At 40.0% G+C, this 21,304-nt stretch overlaps 1 protein-coding gene across 1 annotated transcript in view; it reads left to right on the top strand.

Moving 5' to 3' along the window:
• The window catches only part of PRKCE (protein kinase C epsilon), a 267,657-nt gene that overhangs the window by 236,536 nt on the left and 9,817 nt on the right, over positions 1-21,304 (top strand). Inside the window, exons 12-14 of the mRNA XM_088524275.1 lie at positions 4,182-4,320; positions 6,568-6,756; positions 10,336-10,482. Coding sequence (XP_088380401.1) covers positions 4,182-4,320; positions 6,568-6,756; positions 10,336-10,482 — 475 coding nt within the window. The remainder of the gene's footprint in view (positions 1-4,181; positions 4,321-6,567; positions 6,757-10,335; positions 10,483-21,304) is intronic.

Genomic DNA, 21,304 nt, shown 5'->3' with positions numbered 1-21,304 from the left:
ATCCAGAAATAGAAGCCAAAACTTAAATTTCTGTTTCACACTTTCTGAAAGGAAGAGAAGTTAAAATATATATTTTATGTAACTAACCGCTTGAGTCAACTCAGCTGACTGTGCAGATTATCTTGGCAAACAAACCAAAGAGAGAAATAGCTTAATCTAACATTATTGCACTCAAGTAATCTGGGCATTTTCCTAGCTTGAGTGCTCAGGCAGTTTGCAGTTGTATGTAATTACCCAAGCTGCAGGAACTCGCTTTGTCAGACACAGATAACTTTTCCTAGGTCCTACAAAGAGAATGCAAAATGTGAAAAAGAAGAATTTAATAGACCTTTGTCACTGAGCTATCTGACACGGTATCGTTTGGTGAGCTCTGATTTAGAGGCAGACAGCTGGCGCTAATACCAGGAACCAAGAAAAAGGCCGAGTGAATCATTCTGTCCAGCCAATTCATTTACATTCCAGCAACTGATAGCTATTTACTGTGCTATCTGACATGATAGGGGAGTTGGCTACTTCTTAGAGCAGTTCTAGGGAGATATGATTCCTTGACGATTCTTTTCTGTTACTTTTACATTTATTTGCTCATCTGTACCCAAATGTTTCGTTTCTTTGTTTCTATGAGAGATTAAAGGGCACATGCTACCCATTTTCTCACATTTATTTAGTCACTTAAATTTATTTTTCCAAAGTTGCATACATTCAGTTTCCAGATTAAAAAAAATATAAATTAACAGAATAGATTTTGAATCGTTTTCAGTGTGCACAGTGGGCTATGATACTCTTGTGGGCTAGCTATGAATTTGGCATTTTGGCAGGCTCTCAGCTTACTTTTTCACCTCCCATCTGTTCTTGGATGGGAGTCATGCTGCTGTTGCTTTATTCTCTCCCAGATTTCTTCTGACTTCAACTCTGGTGCACTTTGTATTTGTGCCAATAAGAATCTACTGGTATTAAATTCCATTAATGCATGAGTAATTAAGCTGATGTCCTCAGTGCCTGGAATAGCATTTTGAAGAGGCTTATAGACTTTGCTGCTTTGTATTGGCTTGATGACAGGGTGCCAGATGGTTTTGTTCTGCCAAGTAGCCTTATAATTTTTTAAATGATAAGAACCTTAAAACTGACTCATCCTTTTTACAGGTATGCTTGAAATTTCACTGTTGGTCTTTTCAGGCAGTCAGAATTTAATATTTAGAGTCTCAGTTTTATTTGTGCAATTCTCTTTTTCTCGTCCGATTAATTTTTTATTCAGATTTTCTGTTGGTTATGTGAGTCTTTGAGCCAGTAAGGATGACAGTGAATATTGCATCCTTCTGCGCTCTGGAGTGGCTCAGTGTTAGAGCAGTATTATAGTCGAGATTCCCCCAGTTTAGGGAATTCTGATGTTCCCACCTATACCTGCTTTCCATTCCATTCCAAGCACATGGTGACATTAAACAAAATTTAAACAACTATCGATCCCAACAGCTCCAGGGTGTCACCTGTCACTGGAAAGTCCTGTTTCTGGGATGACAGCGTTAATATGGCTCTGAAATCAGCTTCTACTTTCAAGTGGATCCAGTTTTCTTATCAGCTTTTTGAATTTCATTTGTTCCTGTCATAATTAGTCATTTTATGATCTTCTTCCTAATACTCTGCTGTGATCCCAGCTGGAAGTGGTTCCCAGATTACATCAAACCTAATTATGCTTTCATTGATTTATCTAAACATCTTGACTTTTTCAAATTCAACTTGTATTCTTCCATTTAGGAACGTATAATGCTGGATTTAGAAGGTTAAAAGATGAAGCTACAAACACAGATTTCTTTCCCTATCTACAAGCACCAAATGTTCTCATACAGTCTTGATGAAGTCATAGACTTGTCTTAAAACATGTCTTTTGATTGTAACAATTATGATTCACTGGGGGAGAAATTTGGGGCATGATTTTTGGAGCTAGGAGTTTCACTTTGTTTATTTGACTTCTGTGATGCACAGATAGCTGTGTGATAGCTGTCATCCTGTAAATCCCTCTCCTGACATGTGCAGAGATGATTCTTTGGTTAAATGGTTAGATATAGGGGTTTATGTTGTATCCAGTCAGATAGGGGTTGTGTGTAGGAGCTGGTAAAAAAGGATGACTTTAAAGAGTGTTAAAATATGTAGTCTGCCCCCAAGGGACCTTAATGTGGGTAATCAACTGAGGACCTGCAGGAGCAGTGTAACTGATCTGGAGATGGGAAGGTCTGGCGTAGGGCATATCAGTTGCAAGGAACATTTCTGTGACTGGTATGGATTTCAGCCACATAACCCATATTTGATAAGACTTGTATCTGTGGGAGCCAGTAGATTTACTGTAAGTGAGGTAAATCTGGCTTTGCTGGACTATGACAGGCTTCTTGCACATGCACAAGTTTCTTTGTAATGTGTATACTGCACAATTGATTTCTACATGCACAATAAGTCATCCAGTGCTTCCCAGAAATGTCTGATTTGCTGCCCAGATGTGCAATGATTATGCAGCATCTGAGTAGTAAGCCCAGTGCATCCCAGAAATATTGGATTTTTATGCTGCCCTGTGAGAAATGCATGCTAGATTCAGGTCGTCAGCCGGCACGTCTGAAAGTCTTCAACATAGGTCAAAATAAAAAAATAATGCTCCCAGGTAAAACCAGGGAAGAAAATGAACGTGTCCAGGGAAATCCAAGCATACTGTTGCCCTGGACATGTCCAGGGAAATTCCAACATAATGCAACTTTTGCAGGGCCGTTAAATCATTTCATGTGTCTGACAGCTTCCACTGTGCTACGCTGACCTTGATTCTACAGACTGGGTGTTGGCAGGGAGGCACTTCTCCAAAACGTATCCTTAGGGTAAGATGAAGGCTTCTCACTCCTCACTCAGGTGGCATTTGCTGGCCTGGCATTAAGGACTTTTGCAACAAAACCTGTGTCTTTCTGTAAGCCTTTGGGGAAGATTTGATCACAGCGGCTGGCATGGGATTTTATTACTCAGTCAGACCTAGAGCTTCTCTGCAAGGCTACTTCTGATTGATTCCATCTATGGAAGCTTCTCTAAGAGTGCTAGGAGCTAAGTTCCAAGCAAGTATCCACACTTGGAGTCCGGAAAGGACATAGGTTGTGCTTTTGGCTCTCACCTCCTTAGGTGTTCAGGTATACGCTACAGAGGCACTTGGGAGCCTGCACAGAAGTATAAAAATAAAATAAGCCATGCAATATTTCTATTGATCAGTCTGTTTTGTTTTTTTATCATTAAACATTATTACTTCTTCTTTGAATGTGTGTGATTTTTTATTTATTTTTACTGCAACTGAGAGGTTACTTCATGCACTTTCCAGAACCTTTCTTAGCTTAGTCTAAGGCAAGTGGCAGGTAAATTAAACGGTACCAAACATCCATTGTGTCGGCTGGTGAGATAACCATCAGTGGTATATTTAGAGAATGTGCAGAGGGCAAGACAGGAAAGGTGGATATCCCTTTCTCAACCTGTTTTTGACCTCACCCAATTTAATAACTGAAGAATTGTGTATTTTCTCAGGAACGCATTTGTAGAGGGTGATCAGAGACAGCTGCTAAGCTGTGTTGTTTAACAATGAATGCAAAATACTCCTCTGAGAGTATTTCCCAGCCGCTTTTGAACTGAGGAAAATAATTATACTTGCAAAGATGGGAGTATTGTCCTTCAGCCCTCTCACTGCAATCAGAATTTTGCATTATGAGTAAACTTCAGGAATCCAATCCAAAATAATCCAAGTTAAAAAGTAACTATTAATTCAACCTATGTAATCAATAATTTGGTACTCTGTACTAATGCAAAAAACAAAGAGTGGCTTCATCATATTCACATATACAAAATTTGAGATATGCAGCAAGTGAAAGAGGCTGAAGCTTTTCCATACGTTTCTGGTGTTGTGTTAAAAGCAACTGTGCTAATCATGTTGCTAAGGAAAGAATAAAGGCCAGGTCTTGCAAAGTGCTTGTCATTGCCTGCTTCCTTGTTGGCTCTAACTAGGCCTGCTTGGTGAATACAGCCAGCTTTTCAGGCACACATGGAAAGGAGGACTGCAAAAATGGTGCCTGTGAAACCACCTAGTTACCATTTTCTGTATAATTTGTGAACAAATGTAGGAGCACATGTTTAAAACTGGAAAGGTGATTTAATTTGAGACCTTTTTATTACAGGGACCTGAAACTGGACAATATTCTTCTGGATGCTGAAGGGCACTGCAAGCTGGCTGACTTTGGAATGTGCAAGGAAGGGATTCTGAACGGAGTGACAACCACAACCTTCTGTGGCACGCCTGACTACATAGCTCCAGAGGTACTTTTCACACTGCACTAGGAATACAACATGTTGTTTTAGACCTTTTTTACAAGTAAATGAAATTAGATTATACATTCCTATGTAATCTTGCAGAAATCTGTTGCTTTGGATGGTGCAAACAACATTCAGTGCGAGTAGGAGTGACCACATACGATTTTTCTGTTATCTCTTCCCTGAGCCTAGCAGTATGCTTCTGCATATTCTTATTTCTGACGCAGCATCCCTCTGAAAGCGCTTAATAGCTGCTAAAGTGCTAGATGTACTACCAACAGTGATCTTTAATAGATACGAAAGTTTTTTTATTTTTTAGTGAGACCTAAAAGGTGATATTCTGATGCTAGGAAGCATAATTTGGTACCATTTTGCATTAGATCTTTGTGGGAATATCCTTGTGTCCTTTCTTTAAAGTACTTGTGAGTAGAAGATACTATTTTTGTGGTATTGTCATTCATATGGATGAGTAGAAAATGCAGACTCCTACATAGAAAAACAGGAGCTTTTCATATGGAAGTTGCATATCACTTGGCAACATGCATGTTGATTTAAAGCAGTTTTCTGGATGAAGAAAAGAATTGGCACATATTTGTGTTGGTTTTTTACATATCCTTAATTTTGATGAGTCAACATCATCTTGTTAGACTGTTTTCTGGACAGACTTTATCTGTTGAGTTTTGTTATTAATCTTTTTGCCAAATATTCAGTGCAAAGTTTCACTGGCTTGTGTTTCATCAACCAGAAACTTGCAGTGAGTAAAAAATGTTGGTTTATTATTTGCTAGAGATGATAGGTATGAAATTCACATTGCTAGCATTTGTCAAGCTCAGTAGCAGAAGGGCTGAGGTGTGAATCATCTTGAAACTCATAGTAGCCATGAATGAGTGTTTTATAGACTTTGAGAAGACCTCTGGCAATAAAAAAAAAAAAAAGGCAAATGTGATGATTTTATTTTTGTAGGATTGTTTTCTGATCCTGTCTGAGAGTTGAGTCCTTTGATGATTCCTTTAAAAAACTGATGACTCCTTTAAAAATTATTACTGAAAATCAAGCACTTGTAAGGTTCCAGGAACTTTTTCATGGAGTCAGTAACTTAAGCTTCCCTTTTGTTATTTTAGTTGCAGCAACCTTATCTCTTGCCTCTATTTGCATCGTGCTTGTTTCTTTCAATTTACTTTTCTTTTCCAAAATCAGAGTTCCAAAAAATACCTGGAACAGTGGAAAAGTCCAGATTTTAAGAGTATTAATTTCTATTAATAATTTCTGTTAATAATTTCTGTAAAGTTCAATATCTACTCACCTAAGAATCTACTTGGGATCCAAGCATCTGGATTCAAAAGTAAAACTCATTTCTGCTTTTATGTTAAGACTGCATTTGGTTTTATATATACAGCACAATTGTGATCCCCCAAAATAGTCCTGAAGAAACACACTTCCCCATGCGGATTCTGCCAGTCATACTAATGCTGTGTAAGAGGTCCAGGTGGTGGTTGCCATCCCAGATCATTTACACCATTCAGCTTCACCTTCTACAGTCGCCAACTCTTTTATCCCCAGTCCCATGTCATGCTGAAACACTGCAGCCAAACTGCAAGCTGCTTTTCAGGGGAGAGGAGCCAAGAATGAACCTTGCTCCTTGTGCAGCGATAGTTGTGGAACCCAAGGTAATACAATAATAATCCGTCATGCTACACGACTACTCCCCACTAAAGGTGTTCACTGCAAGGTTGATCTTTTGCCACATGAAAGGTTACAGCCATTTTTTTTTCTGAAAGCAAAGGCAATTAAAGTAAATTCTACAGCCCTGTAACATGCAGTGTTTTAATGCTGTAAATAGGATTTCAGCAAAGATGCATTTGGCTTCTTCAGTCCTACCTGAAGGACAAGTATAAATCTCTGTGATGATCTCTGGGCAGCAGTACAAACTGATGTGGTTTGTTTTGCTCAAGAAGGGACGACGAGTTTTTCACATTTCACATTTTCCACCAATCTGTTTTGTATAGGGAATTTTTTCCTCTTATAGCATGGCATGTTATAAACAGTTGGGAATGATATACAGCTCTTGCTTGTGAATATGCTCTTTTACTCAAGGGACTGGTAAACTCAGTGCTTTTGAGAACTACATGTGAGCACTGAGCTCTGTTAGCAGGGGACGTTTAGTTAGCAGGAGACGGGCTGTGTTCATGTTAAAAGAGTAAACGGGCAGCTGAGAGTGTTTTCTGAGTTGCTCGATCTCCTGTTCTCCACCAGATCCTCCAGGAGTTGGAATACGGCCCGTCAGTGGACTGGTGGGCTCTGGGCGTTCTCATGTACGAAATGATGGCTGGGCAGCCCCCCTTCGAGGCTGACAACGAAGACGATCTCTTTGAATCCATCCTTCACGACGACGTCTTGTATCCTGTCTGGCTCAGTAAAGAAGCCGTCAGCATTTTAAAAGCCGTGAGTCTTCAATTGCTTGTTTGCCTCTTCCTCCTCCTCCTGTTTTTCATTTTGCTGTTGATGTTGTTGTTTGTTCTTTTTGATCAAAATTGAATTTGCCTAAAGTCGTTGAGAACAGCCACCGCTGGGAGTTCAAGCTCAGTTCAGAGAGCCACCGTGAGGAGAATGGGGCCTGGGATAAATTACGCTGCTTGTGGGAAAGGAACAAGATGTTTGTATTCCAGGCAGTTGCGCGCTGCACAAAGCTGCGCGCCGCAGACTCATGTTTCAGGGAAAACCCAAGCGGCAGAGCCGCGCTATCACTGGGACACTTCAGCCACTGCGAGCGGGGGGAAGCATTAAAGAAACAGTGTCAGTGTGCTCAGCTAATCCGCTTATGGAAAGGACCATCCTCCTAGCCTTTTTCCCCCGTGATCGAGCTCTTCTGAAAGCCTACACCGCTGAAAGCTGCCGCTCGCTCTACTTCCTTCACGTAACGACTTCATAAGCAGCCATCCTCCAGGGTAACTGGTTCTGCCCTCGTTGGTGGCTTTAAATAGGATGAGTGACAGATAGAAATGTTTGCCACCGCAGCAGCAATTATTTTACTCATGTGGCTCACTGGGCACCTTTTACATCTAAACTTCACTAAAATTCCAGAGATTTTCTGTATGGCATTTTGGTTTCAGTCTCTACATGATCTCTTCCTTTGACTTCCCATGCACAGACTTCTTTCTGGGAATCTAGATTAGCTGAGCTATCTATTGTTCTGAATGATGGAAACGTTGCTTGGAGGGGAAAAGTTAGCTGATAACCCCTGATAAAATGTGTAGTGGCAGAGGCATGGCATGGACTGGGAAAAGCTAACTATTTCACAGAGGAAGTGGAGAAAAAGATTTAATAGCTGCCCCGTGTGCCTCAGTGGTGGCAAGTTGTGGGAGGTCTAACTACTGATGTTATACCTGTCCTTAGCCACACAGATGCAGACACAGAATTGGGCTGCGTGTCTAAATGCTATTTTTGTGAATGTGAGTAAAAGGGCATTGAACGCTAGTTTCTTTTAAGCCTGACGTTAATGTAAACATTTAATTTGATTTTCATGAGATTGTTTTCCCTAGCTCTATTTTTTGATAATAGTATGCTATTTATATTCTAGCTTAGTCCATTTTTAACACTTTCTAGCTGGATTCATTCCTTAATGCCATCTTAAACCTTAAAAAAAGAGCTGCATCCATTGAATAGATTTGTACTCTAAGAAGAGATGCCTCATTGGGCAAGATGCCTTGCATAGCATAAATTATATAGAAATGAATGGAGCTGTGCCAGATTACATCATATAAAGAAAGAATTCCCTTGCAATTAGTAACCTGCTGCCTATACAGCTAGGGTGTGAAACGAGTCTGAAACCTGTGCTCTTCACCTCACCTTTGCCTACATCCTATTCCAAGAAGAACAGGAAAAAGGGAGGAAAGAGCGAGCGTCTGTGTGTTTTACCACTGAATGCTAGCAAGGAATTAGCTTTGGAACACTTTGTTTCCTCACATTGTGCTTTGAGATATGGATTTGATTCTTTAGAAACTGTATTTTTGCACTGCTCCAAATGGCATGTAAGGAAAGCTTAATAACATGACATTCACTTGTATTGAGTAACAATGGTTTTTATTCTCCCAAGAAGCATTTCACTCATTATTTCTAAGAAAATACTTCTGGGGATAATTGTACAGCTCACTATTGCAAGGCTTATCCCATGAAATCCCACAAATCTTATTAGTCCTGTTCCTCTGAATTGACAGGAATTGCTATTTAAAATTCTTCCTGCCTTGTTAGGAAAACAATCCTGCATTGAAACTGGAATACTTACTGCTGACAATAGAGGAAAGTCGGATACTGGGATTGCAGGGAGAAGCGGGCTGTGCCCAGCTCGGGGCTTCGTTGCCCGTGACGGACGGAGGCCGTGCCCGCTACCACAGCGCGTGTTCCCCCTGCGCCATGTGGCCCGGGTCCGCCGGTGGGCAGAGGCCGCGCGCTCTTCCTAGGCCGCGAAGCAGAGTTTCAGGAGCCTGGTGCCCCATGCCGCAGGGCTACATCAGCAACACTTGGACCTGCTGGCCTGTGCGGCCATGGGAGCGCTGCCCGTGAAAGTATTTGGATCCTTTAGTAAGGGAACCCCTGCATTCATGCAGGAAAATAAAATGGCAGCTGTTACGGCTATGGCTGTCGGCCCCACCGGCAGCCATCTCATCCCCGCAGGACAGGTAGCAACGGTCGGTGCAGTGACCGTTGCAACAGCGCAGAAGCTGTTAGTAAACAAGGGAATAAGCAACCTGTGTCAACTTCTGCCTCACAAGGAGAAATAAAAGGTGAAAAGGCTAAAAAATGTGGCAGAGAATTTAATTTATAGGGCTAAATGTCCACTTTGGAATTTTTCTTTCTGTCTGCTTGCTTTAATTATTAATTCTTAAAACTTGTTCTCCCTCCCATTATCCGTGTCCAACTTTCATGAAAGTTGAGAAGTGCAGAACTGAAGTGGACTGCCTAGCAGCATTTTCATACTAGTTCTTAAGGATGACATGTTCTAGTATTTTCCCTGCTTCTGCCTATACAAAAATAGGGCATGACAGATTGTTGATCAGATTTTGCTTCTTTGATACCGGGATTATATAGTTCAGTAGCAGATCCTGCAGTTTCCATGCTCTGTTCCTCCACAGCATGTGGCTGCTGCTCCCTGGCCTGCTCTCTCCCAGTCACTACAGACTCCTGGAGGAGAAAGTAGAAGAACATAGGAATGCATTTTGTGGTTTTCTAGGAGACCTCACCAAAGCACAGTAATCCCCTCAAAACTTTTGTTTCTATTGCCCTTAGAAAATATGTCCACTTGCAAAGGAGCTTGTGTTGAACACAAGCCCAAGCAGAAAGAGTTGTCTTTGGGGAGGCACGTGTTTCAGGGACCATAAATTGCTGCCTGGCTGATCTATGTTATGCCTTTACAGTGATAGCAAAATATCCCCTGTGGATAATTGATCTAACTATCTTAAGGTTTCTGTGCAGAAATTCTTTAGGAAATAGGTATAGCAATTGCTAGTAAGAGAAAGAAAACATAACGGATGAAAATCATAATTAATATGCTTAGCTGCCATGATTTGATGTCAATGCATTGCAAAAGTTGTACAGCATTTGGAGATAAAATAATAGAGGATAAAATAAATAAAAATAGAAAGAGGAAATAAAATAAGATCCTGACCATCTTTTAAGCTGTCTATAGGGGGACAATATTTTCTCACTCTCAGTATTTTGGCCGAAATTGGACATAGAAATGCTGAAAGGGAAACTGTTCTTGCAGTACTCCCAGCCAGATGAAATTAGGAGGTGTTGGAAATCATCTGGAAATGTTTTCTGCAGAAAATAACACGTCAGAGTCCTTGAATTTTTTAGGTTGACTAGAACTTCTGTAATGCAGAGAGGGTCCTTGTTGCACACACAGAAGAATGAACTTCTGCACAGGGCTGTCTCTGAGGAATAGGTGGTTGAACAACAAGGTGGTTTCCAACCGTTGTCATTAACGTTTTGTAACTTTTTCCTCCTCTCCCTCCCTCCCCTCAGTTCATGACAAAAAACCCCAACAAGCGGCTTGGCTGCGTGGCGTCACAGAACGGGGAAGATGCGATCAAGCAGCATCCGTTTTTCAAGGAAATTGACTGGGTTCTTCTGGAGCAAAGGAAAATCAAGCCCCCCTTCAAACCTCGGATTGTAAGTAGCAGTTTGCGTGACATTTGGAGAAACCCAGATCCGATCATTCTAGTTGTTGGCTGTATTGAAAAATGAAACTCCTTGATACAGAATTTTGGGGGTGAAGCACTAGCATTAAAATCACACTGAAAAGATTGCCCTGTCATTCTTTCTGTGAAGGTAAGTGGCAAGAAGAGAGTAATGCACAGGGAGATATTTATGCACAGTCACATAAACCATGAGAGGGGGTCTGAAGCCCTGCCTTAATTCCTTTCCTGTGTTCCTAATAATACCTTGGGCTGAAAGGTGTTGCAACAGAGCGTTTACCTTCTGCACGAAGGCTGCTTCAGTCTTGCAGTGCCAAAGGCTGGTGGGGTTAGTAGTGAAAGGCAAAGGGAAGAATTTGTGATTATTAGTATTTAAACCAAAGATATATGAAAAAATACGTATTCCCCAGCTCTATGGGGAAAAAAGCATACATCATAGATAAGTTGATATATTTACTTGTTGCTAAGCGATAATCATGTATTTATATTTTGAATGGACAAAATAGGCAAACCGCAGCAATGCAGAAACAACAAAAGCCAAGCAAAAACACTGTATTTTTCTTGCCTTCCTCTAGACAAAAATAATCAAATACTATGTGCCTATAGTTCACCAAATGTCAGCTTTTTGGCTGAGATTATGTGCAGGAAATTTTCTATTAGAATAGTAAATGAAAATAATTTTATGATAGATCCTTAGAGATTCAGTCAAACCTTTCGACTTTGCACCTTCCTAATTATTTCAAATTATTTGTTTGATTTGCCTGTAGATGTGGTTCAGGTACTTGTTTTTTTTGTTTCTTTAGATCATTTTTGAAGGTATTAAAAATGGGGCTTAACACTGAATCCTAATTCATAGATGTTAGAGATAGAGAAGTCACCTCTGTCATTGCAGAATTATGGGATATGGCACGCACTACATTTAATTCTAGTGTAGGAAGAGGCATTTCCCTGAGCTCCCTGTGCAGAGAGTGAAGGTGGGCCTGCTCGTGCAGGGATCGGTCAGAACAGGAGCCTAAACAGGAGCCTCGGAGTCTGCTTTGGGAGGAGACTCTCTCACATGTGCTATGGAAAAAGCCCAGAAGCCTTATTCAGTTTTCAGCTGAGCTGCTTGTGTGTAGCTCTTTTCCTCTTTATATATATATATATATATATATAAAGAGGACGGCCTCTCATCTCAGAATGGTTATAATTGCTTTGCTATCACTGCTCTCGGTGTTTATCAAAGGTTTGATTTGTTACCAAAGCAGAACGCACAACTCCAGACTAATTTACACGTTATGCCTGCCACCTAGTAGTAAGTCCCAGGTTCCTCACATCCAGCCTGCTTGTTAGCTCTTTTCTTTTGACGCTTGAAGATGCACTTTCACGTTGTCAATAGCTATTTTTACAGGACCTTTATTTTAGGAAGCAGTTCTTGTGCTGGTGGTGGTTCTTAAAAGTCAGGAGGGGTTTGGTATGTCAGGCCTTTTTACTCATTGCTGATATATAAATGCCTTCTATATTCTCAGTGCAGCCTCTTTCTCTTCCTGGTAACTATGTCACTGCTGTTATGTTGTAAATTTTTTTTGTTTTATTCACTCCTACCATTTTGTTCCTTCTCTCCTTTACCTGTTTCATTAAATGATATTTAAGTTGGGTACTTCAGCTTTAGTGGTAATTTCAGAGGATTTCTGAGCAGTCCTTTATAAAATTCCCAGGATAACTGGTTGGTCCTTAATAATTGTTAGGCTGGTTTTATACATTATCTTTTAATTACACCTTCTTTCATTTTTCTTCAGACTGCTTCTATAGGATTTTATACTGCTTCTTCCCATATTGTATATGCCAACTTTCTTTACCTAGTTCCATTCCTATAGTCTAATAGTTCTCTATGCTTTTCTGAACTCTTCCTTTATGGTGGTGAATTCAGATAACATATAGTCTACTGTACAGGCATCCCTATTATCTGTTTTCTCTAAGATATATTCCATGGTGTCCTGATCCTGACGGGTTTTCTACACTTAGAAATGGTATAATTACACTATGTGTATGACCCATCAGCTGGTTCATAGAAGCTTTATAAATTTTGCAACTGTTTGAGTTTTGTTGTATGGAAATCTTGACATTTTTACATGTCCTCTCAAGACTGAACAAATTATTAGTGAGAAATAAGGCATGATGTGTATCCAGGATGGGCAGAAAGATCATACAAGGAAAATAAAATTACTAATGATGCAATTTTTGAAAATGGGAATCTCTAAATTCTGTGTAGGTAGTCATTAAGGCAGTAAAGTTCAAAATGATCATAAATGCTTTAAATTAATTTTGGATACTTGCCAAGCATGTGGAAATTATACTCGCTTTGAAAGATACAAAAAGGCGTAAGTTGAGAGCTAATGAAATTAAAGTCTCCCTTAAAATCCAGATAAGGGTTCCTGTCTAAACTTAGTTGTGAGTATTGCATCAAGATGTATTCATTCAGACAGATAAGTGTAGCTACTGCAGAATTACACTGCCTGTGTGCTTGAAATGTGCTTTGGTTTTCATCTCCTTCAGTACTGATAGAGAACCCATTAAGTGAGAGAGACTTGTAATATTAAAAGGGAATACAAAAATTGTGTTTATAACTTTAGTTTTAGGTGAGCCTAGGACTGTGGGGAAAAAAAGCCAGGAGAGGCCTGTTTAATAGGCAAAAAACAGACACTTGTGGTATGAGTGTACACATGTGCAGGAAGAGCAGCATACAGTGTATGTATAGTCCCATGTGCGTTTAGCCTGAGTTTGGCATGCACATATAAAATTGTACTCATGCAGAAATGTACATATTTGCACAGGTATTCAACTAATTCCTGACCAGCCATTAAGATGACTAAGGGAGGAAATTTTATAATGACTGTATCATCTGCCTTTGAACAAATTTTAACTCATAGTGCCTATTCAAATGAGCTCTGGGCGAAATAAACCTGACACTGGACATTTAAAAACATCAGGGAAAATAGTCAAACACTGAGGTCCTGTCACCCTCCCAAGGGAGGTCGATGAGGTTTTAGCCTTGAAGCAAATGCTGCTTCCCTTCTGCCCTGCTGCTCCACCAATCCCCCAAATGCCTGGGCATGCACCCTGGCTAGCACAGCACTCTCTTTGTTTTCTAAGGAGCTATACATCATGGTGTAAGAGCTCTGCTTCTCCATAGGTCAGGTCTGTCTCCAGAAGTTTGAATTTTCTACTGGACTTAGAAGAAACTACCTGGCCATTTATTAGCCAGATCCTTGAGGAGTTTTGTTTGTTTGTTTGTTTTTTGTTTGTTTGTTTTGGGGGGGGGGGTTAATGTCATTCATGCCATGGTTTTGTATAAATATATTCCTCCTTATATCAGAAGTTGATACCATTAATGTATTTCCCATATGTTAATGATTTGCTGATTCTAATGGTCAGTCTTTGAGGCTGAAATTTCTTTCTTGAATGAACATTTTAAAAGATGCTTGAAAAGATTGCTAGGTTTTTTGAAAGTTTGCAAGAGAGCTCTGGACAGAGCAGTCATACAAATGGCTCAGATTTGGATTACTAAGCAGTGATAGGAGGGGAACACCAGGCTGTGCTAGATAAAAGCCATGGAAACAGATCTGGTGGCCTTAAAACCTGCTGTGAAAAGTCTTTGGCTGCTATTCCAGCTTAATGACCTAGAACAGCAAATACGAAGGGGTGAAAATGAATTGGGGCCCAGGACTGTAATGTGTGTTGTCTTCCAGCCCTTCCTTTCCTAAATCCAAATTTATAAAGCTTTAGAGTTGCAAAATTACTTTATTCTTTGGCAGCATTTCTCCCATTGGAGTTATTATAAAGGTTAGGCTGCTAGAAAAAGTAACGGAATAGCTCTGGGATCTCTACTGGGGGAAATACAGAAATCAAGCAGGCTTTTGAGCGGGTATGTAGAACACACTTGTTACATCTAAGTTCCAGAGACCATCTAAGTATCTGAGAGATAATATCTCTTGAAAATCATTCTCATGTTCTTGAAAAACTGATATTTAGAGCTTCATAGAATATCTTGAAATTTTCTATTATTCTTCCCCATTGATTTTAACACAGACATGACAGTGTAATCTTATATTCAAGAAACAAGTTTCATCATAGCGTTGCCAGAATTCTGTTCCCCAAAGTGATTTTTGTGAGACAGTGCTCTCTTTCAGGGACTTCATTCATTTGTTGAGATATTTTGGCTCATGTATTTTTCCTAGAGTTTTTCTATTTGGTGAATGAAATCTCACTCATCACTGGCCCTGACAGCAGGCTGTAGTTTCCAAACTAATTTATTGCCCATGGACCACAACAGCCTTAATAGTACTCAGAGATTCTCTGCTCTCCATCCTTCTTTATTCCATGGTTGAACTCCTGGTTTGGTTGAATTGGATTGTCTCCCTTTCCAAAGCACGTTTGTCATGCTACATATGAAAATGAGGGTGGAATAGATTGATTTCTATCAAAGTCATTGATATTGTGTTAACCTTGGCCAGTCTGGCTTACTGACATGATGAGATGATTCTCTCTATCCCATGCTAAATAATAAAATACATGTTCAAAACACTGATTGAAACAGATAAGTATTTCACCTCAAATATATATTAATGACATTTATGTTGTCCAAGTTGTTATTTTCTAGCAAAGCTTATGTGTGAAACAGCAAAAAGTCTATTACATATATTTTGCTGTTGCCTTACTATGCAAATTCATGAGATACTTCAAGAAATTCTCCTGCTTTGTGCCATTTCTGAGGGCACAGCTGGTGCTCTGCTGGCTTTGCAGGATGAGGTTGTGGCCTGCTGATGTGTCACTCATCAGCCAGTGGAGTTCTCAGAGACGTGCACGAGCACCTGGTAATATGGAGCACCCCAGACTCCCAGGATCACTTCCAGGGAGGAAGGAAATTTATGGCCCTGGATTTGTAGATTGTTTATTTGAAGTCAGCTTCATAAGAGCATTGATTTCTTGTGTCTTTGCAGAGCCAGACCGGCGCAATAAACTTAATACCTTGTTTCTTAAGCTATAATGGCAGTGACTGTGTCTGCTGCACAGGAAGCGAGAGACCTTCAGAAACTGTGAGGCCCAGCAAAGAACATCTCACTGCCCTTCAGGCTGGGCTTTCTCTGTGACCCTGCATGCACGCGTGCAAACAAAACTGTCCTTTTCATTTCCCCTGTTGCAAATGTCAGGGTTGGGAAAATTTGAGACTTTGCTTAAGGAGTGCTCAGCATGCAGACGCTGAAGGACTCTGAGCCGGAGGGTGGCACAAACAGTCGTTTGCCATATGTATTATCTCTTCAGCAATTACGCCAGCGTTTCATCTCTAATGGTTTTATCAGTGCCTGTGGCAATCCATACTTAGGGTGGCTGTATAAAGATGGAGTTAACAAAATAATCGTATTATGATAATTTACTGTGAACGTGCAGCTTTCATAGAACACTACTTAATTTTATATATGCCTTTGTAAATTCTAATTTTTCTGCCTTAAAAGATAGCTGTCTTTAAGAGTGTTAGAAACAAAATGAATAAGACAGTCCGTTGCAGAATTGTCATGCAGATCTAAGCAGGTGCTGCTAGAAGGGCCTATTTAGATCTTCTGATCTGACTCTCTCCAGTTTTCAATCTCTTCCATGCCTACCATTTTATCATTGAGAATGTTTTCTGATTATTTGTGTGTTCTTCCTCTGGTTGTGATTTCTCTGGGATAGAGCATTGATCTCGCAACCAAGACCTGAGAATTGCAAGATAGATAGGTCCTTTTACCATCTTTCCTAGGAACTAGGAGGGTGGCCCAGGACTCACCACCTAACCTTTTTATGCCTCACTTTCCTCTCTGTGGAGATAATAGTATCTCTCAATGCTTAATGCATGGTTAAGGTCTATGGTAACAGAGGAACAATGTGATTGAGAGGTGTTAAAATCCAAATGCTCAAGATCAGGCTGGCTTTAAAAGCCCTACACCTGCATCACTTCCCTTGGAAGAGTGTTCTGTGCTAGACCAGACCCCAGTGTTGAGATTTCATCTCAGCTTTTGGTCTCGATTGCCTGTGCTGATTTGCACGTCTCTCTCTCTACCTGTAACTCTAAGATAAACCGTTGTCTAATTGCCTCCCCCCTTAGTTATCATTCTCCAAGCCATGGTCTCTGTATTTAATTTCCTTGTGAATCTCAACTGCCCTGTTAAGTCTCGACTGAAGGATGCCGGCAATGTGTTCCCCTTTGACTTGGCGCTGCAGCAAAGGTTTGAAATAAATTCATCGCCAGGCACCAAGTTCTAGTGCTAGATGATGATTAAAAGCTACAGCCTGAGGCAGTGAGCACTAGCAATTTTTTTTTTCTTTTCCTGCCTCGCCCAGATGAGTGAAAAACTGGTGCAATTTTAGCAGTGTGCCAAGGCAGATGCCCACAGTGTCTGGAAGCTGGGCCACGTCAGCTCCTGCCGCCGTGCTCAGGGAGGGAAGCGCGCGGCCGAGCTGCTGCAGCACCGTCCGCTCACGGGGAGGAGGGCTGGAGCCCTTAAAGAGGGACCGCGTTTCTGGAGGAAACTGATTTCAAACAGAAGTCTTGCAAACCTCCCCATGTTTTCAGACTGCTTTTCGTATGTGACTGTTAAGAGGCAAAGATATTTCAACTTTTTAATGTGGGATTTTTAACCTCCTGTTGGGAAACCATCGTACTGTTTAATGGGGGGATTTTTGATACGCCTTCTCTCTTTTTGTGACAGTGGATTGTATTGCCGTAAGTGCAGAATTATGACTTTGCCTTTACTCTGTGGGGAAGAAGCCCTTTGAAAATGCAGTATCATTCAGTAATGCCAAAAGGAACCGTAGGAAATAACTGGCCAAGTAAATTTCTTTTTGTATGAATGTTCTCTCTTTTCAAGTTTGCTTCAGTGTGAATGTCCCTCTTTAAGGTAAGGCCTACAATATGGGGAAAATGCCAAGGTAGGTCCATTTTTAGGCCTGATAACCTTGAGGTGTCCCTTCAGTTTCATAATATATTTCCATTCAGTCATCAGTGCATGGCAATGAGCATTAGCAGATGGGCACGCGAGGGGCTATACTGCATGCGTTTGCATGAAGTGTCACTGCTAAGATGAAACCCTGGAAGTGGTCTTCAGGCCTCAGGCACTCATGCACCATCTTGAAGCATTGTACATTATATATTCCCCACTTCCCTGCAGGCATTTCAGGCATAGGAAGACAGTGGGCCACCTTCTGAGAGTGCCACTACAATCACTGATACCAATGTACAAGCAAAGGTTTAGAAACGGGGAAAAATTGTATTTGACAGAATTGTCGTGTCCTTTAGGAAAAAAAAAATCTAAGGAAAATGGATGTGGGCCTTAGAGGCCATACCTGTTGAAATCCAACGTTTTGTTTTTTCCTTTGTGCTCTGATCTTGTCACAGGAGTATCATGAATTAGAAGATGAGACGTGAGGTGGTTCCAGCATGTATCACTTTGTGTTAACCACTTTGCTACAGGTTGAGAGCATTGACCTTGCATAGTTTAGCTTGCAGGAGGCAGGGAGCAGCCCCAACAGCAGCACTGCCTCCCAGGACACGTGCGTCACTAGTCCAGGCCACTTCTGCCTCTTCTCACAGCCAAGCAAAGGACTTTGGCTTTCTCCACATAGCTTGGGACCTTGTACAATCACTAATCTCTTCTGGAAGTGTATAGCTTTCCAGGAGGTTATATCCAGCATGTATCACAATTTAAGGAAGTCACGAGTAAGCAAGCTGGTAATTTTAAAGGTTTTTAGTGTTTGTTTAGATGGGCAAGGTTCTGGTTTCCCAGAATTTGCTCGTTCTCTTGAGCTTAGTTTTTGTTTCTTATTCTCTTCAGTGCCAGTGTGTGCAGCAGCTGTTTTTAGCTGTGATTACCACAACACTAACATTAAGGAAATATGAAAGCTACTTCCCAGCACTGCAGGTTCCCAAGTATTTATAAGTTAAACAATTTTTATTATGCTTCTTTTGATTCTGTACTGGGCATCCAGCAGTGTTTGTTTGGTTTTGTTGAGTCCTGGTCTTATAACATTAAAATCTTTTTATACTGAATAATTAAATTAATTTAACCATCTATTAAACATACGTTTTTAAATAGTGCCTGTTGGGATGAAGCAATAAGCAGCAGGGCCATGGCAGATTTTCTTTTTGACTTCCTCAGAATAACACTGGTTCAGTGTTATTCGGGTTTATTAAATTATAATTTAAGCAGTTATTCAGGCTGCTTAAATGTCCAGTACTATTTTCAGAAAGTAATCTAAGCCATTAAGTGAAATAATATTTTCATGGTTACTTACAATATATTCCTAAGCATTCAAATAGAAACACTTTATTTTTATATTAGCATAGATAATAAATAAAATTCCTGGTTTGAGCCTCTTTCTGATGTCCTTAAAGCCAGAGGTAAAACTCCAGCTGATTTAGGAAGCAGTGGAATCTGTCTTTTTATCAGACAGGAGAGAGGAATTTATCAGAGAAAAGGAAAGACCGTTGCCCAGGGCTGAAAGTCCATGGGCAAGTCCCATTTGCAACTGGAGTTCAGGTGAACTGCAGGATTGTTTTGTTTTGTTTAAAAAAGTCACATATATTGGTATTTTAATGTATCTAAAGACTTAAAAGTAATCAATAGAAATCTCTAACAATTTAGTAGTCTTGCTATTAATTCATCTTTGTTTAGCCTCCTTCACTCCTGTAAGGTAAGTTCTACTGTAACATTTCTCAGTAAGAAAGTAGTATGAGCAACATTTTTAAGGTTTCAGCTTAAGCTCAGTTTTATGTCCCACAGTCAGTAGGTTTCTTTGAACCACTCTAAACTGGTTTCCAGAGCCTGGAAAATTCATAAAATGAAGCCATGCTTTAAGAACGCTAGAAGAACACAGTCAGAATATGTGATTTTCTAGTATTCTTGCAGGCTGAATTTTAACCTGGAAGCTTGTGAGGACATACATGCTATTTCATTAAATGCATTTCTGAGGGAAGAAATATGCATTTATCTGGCATATCATTTTGATAAGATTTAAAATATGAAGTAATTTCTACTGCCATTCCATCTACTTATCCTCTCTATCTTGTAGTATAATCACATGCTATTGGTGTTTTGCCTATAATTCACTAAAATCTACTTCTTAAGTTTCATGCTGTTTAGTTCATGTATTCCTTAGCATGCTTTCTGATAGAGAATATGGTGTTTGCTCTCCTCCCGAAGTCTGACTGGCATCTTGCTCACATGCTCCGTTCTGGTCAGCTTGCATCAGTACCACATTGAGGTGTTCGTGGCATCCTTATAGCAAGTGGTAGGTAGTTGTCATTCTCAGTTCTCCTCTGCCCTGAAGAAATTCTTGGACAAAATGAAGTTGCAAAGGAATATTTGTTCTTGAAACCTGGAGACTAGTCAAACAAAAAAAAAAAAAATGAAGGAGTTTTTGAATAAAACAGAGCAGGACGCAAAAGGATTCTAAAAATGATCTGAAACATAGGTCCAGCAGCTCTGGCTACTTTGGAAATCATTCCCTGGGTTTTCAGCAGGAGTTGGTGGTATATCACACCTTTAAAACCTTGAAAAGCATTTGGCATCCTGAGGAAAGGTATCTGCAAACCTGGGAACCATTATGGACTTCCAGAAAAGGTTATTAATGCTGTCATACGCACAGTTGACTTGCCAAGGTTTAGCAACCACCCCATGTAGCTGAGTCATGCTGATAGCGTGCATGCTCATGGCCAGGGTCATATGCTGTATGTAGGACATTGCACACCTCCCCTTAAATATATTTCACCAAGTCTTAACATAATTTTACTTTCTGGTCTTGCATCATGCGTGGAAGGCCTACATGGTTTGTTTTTGCAGTCCACTCGACGCTTCACATCTCCACATCAGCCCTGGATAGCCTGATGTAGTACTGTCATTCCCCTAGACAATAATGGCAATGTGTCATCTATTAAAGTACAGATCTCTAAAAGCTAAAGATATAGGCAATACATTGAGTTCATCTTAAGACCCTGAAGAGGATATTAGCAGTAAAAAGCAGAAATAACTTTTATTTCTATGAAATTGAAATGAACTGCACTGAGAACCAAAGTAACAAAAGTATAAAATTAATTTTATATATGAGGTATGTAAAGAAATGGCTGAATGGCTCTAATGGATAACAGATAAGGATCTAATCTGATGAACAGTGGAGCACTCCACCAAATGGATATCCTCCAAGGCCTCTTCTTTTAATGCTGTTCATAAAATATTTTAAGTACATGATAGAGAAGCATTACCTGTATCTACAGGTAATCAGATACACTTTTGGTATAACACTTTCTGCTTTAATACAAACTTGAATTTAGGCATAAGTTTAGAATCTTACTGAATTCTAAATATTTAATTATATTCTAAATATTTAACTGTATATTCTCTGTGTTGTTCTCCTTGCTTAGCTGCACCATGAAGACTTTAGTTTAGAATATGCTGTACTCTGACATGACAAGGAAAGAGCTTTCCTTCGGTTCCATTTTTGTATGCCACCAGTATTTGAAAATACACTGTAACATTGTGACTGGGATTAATATATGAAGCCATTTCAGAGAAATCTCAGTATGCCAGTACATGCTATCTTGAGATAGAAAAATCAGCTGTGATTGTTTGAAGATTATTTATTCATTTGTTTTTGTCCTAGAAATAATCATGTGGGAAATGTACTAGGTATAGTAAATGGCATTTAGGACCTGTTTAGCCAGTTTGAACAAAAATACACTGAAGAAATACAAAATAGATTATTGTGTTCCAGTGGATATACCATGT

The sequence above is a fragment of the Tinamus guttatus genome, unplaced genomic scaffold (genome assembly GCF_059628265.1).
Source record: "Tinamus guttatus ecotype Peru unplaced genomic scaffold, ASM5962826v1 Tinamus_guttatus_pri_ptg000208l, whole genome shotgun sequence".
NCBI classification, from domain to species: domain Eukaryota; kingdom Metazoa; phylum Chordata; class Aves; order Tinamiformes; family Tinamidae; genus Tinamus; species Tinamus guttatus.
The sequence above is the reverse complement of the archived record's forward strand: the minus strand, read 5'-3'. Positions and strand labels throughout refer to the sequence as shown.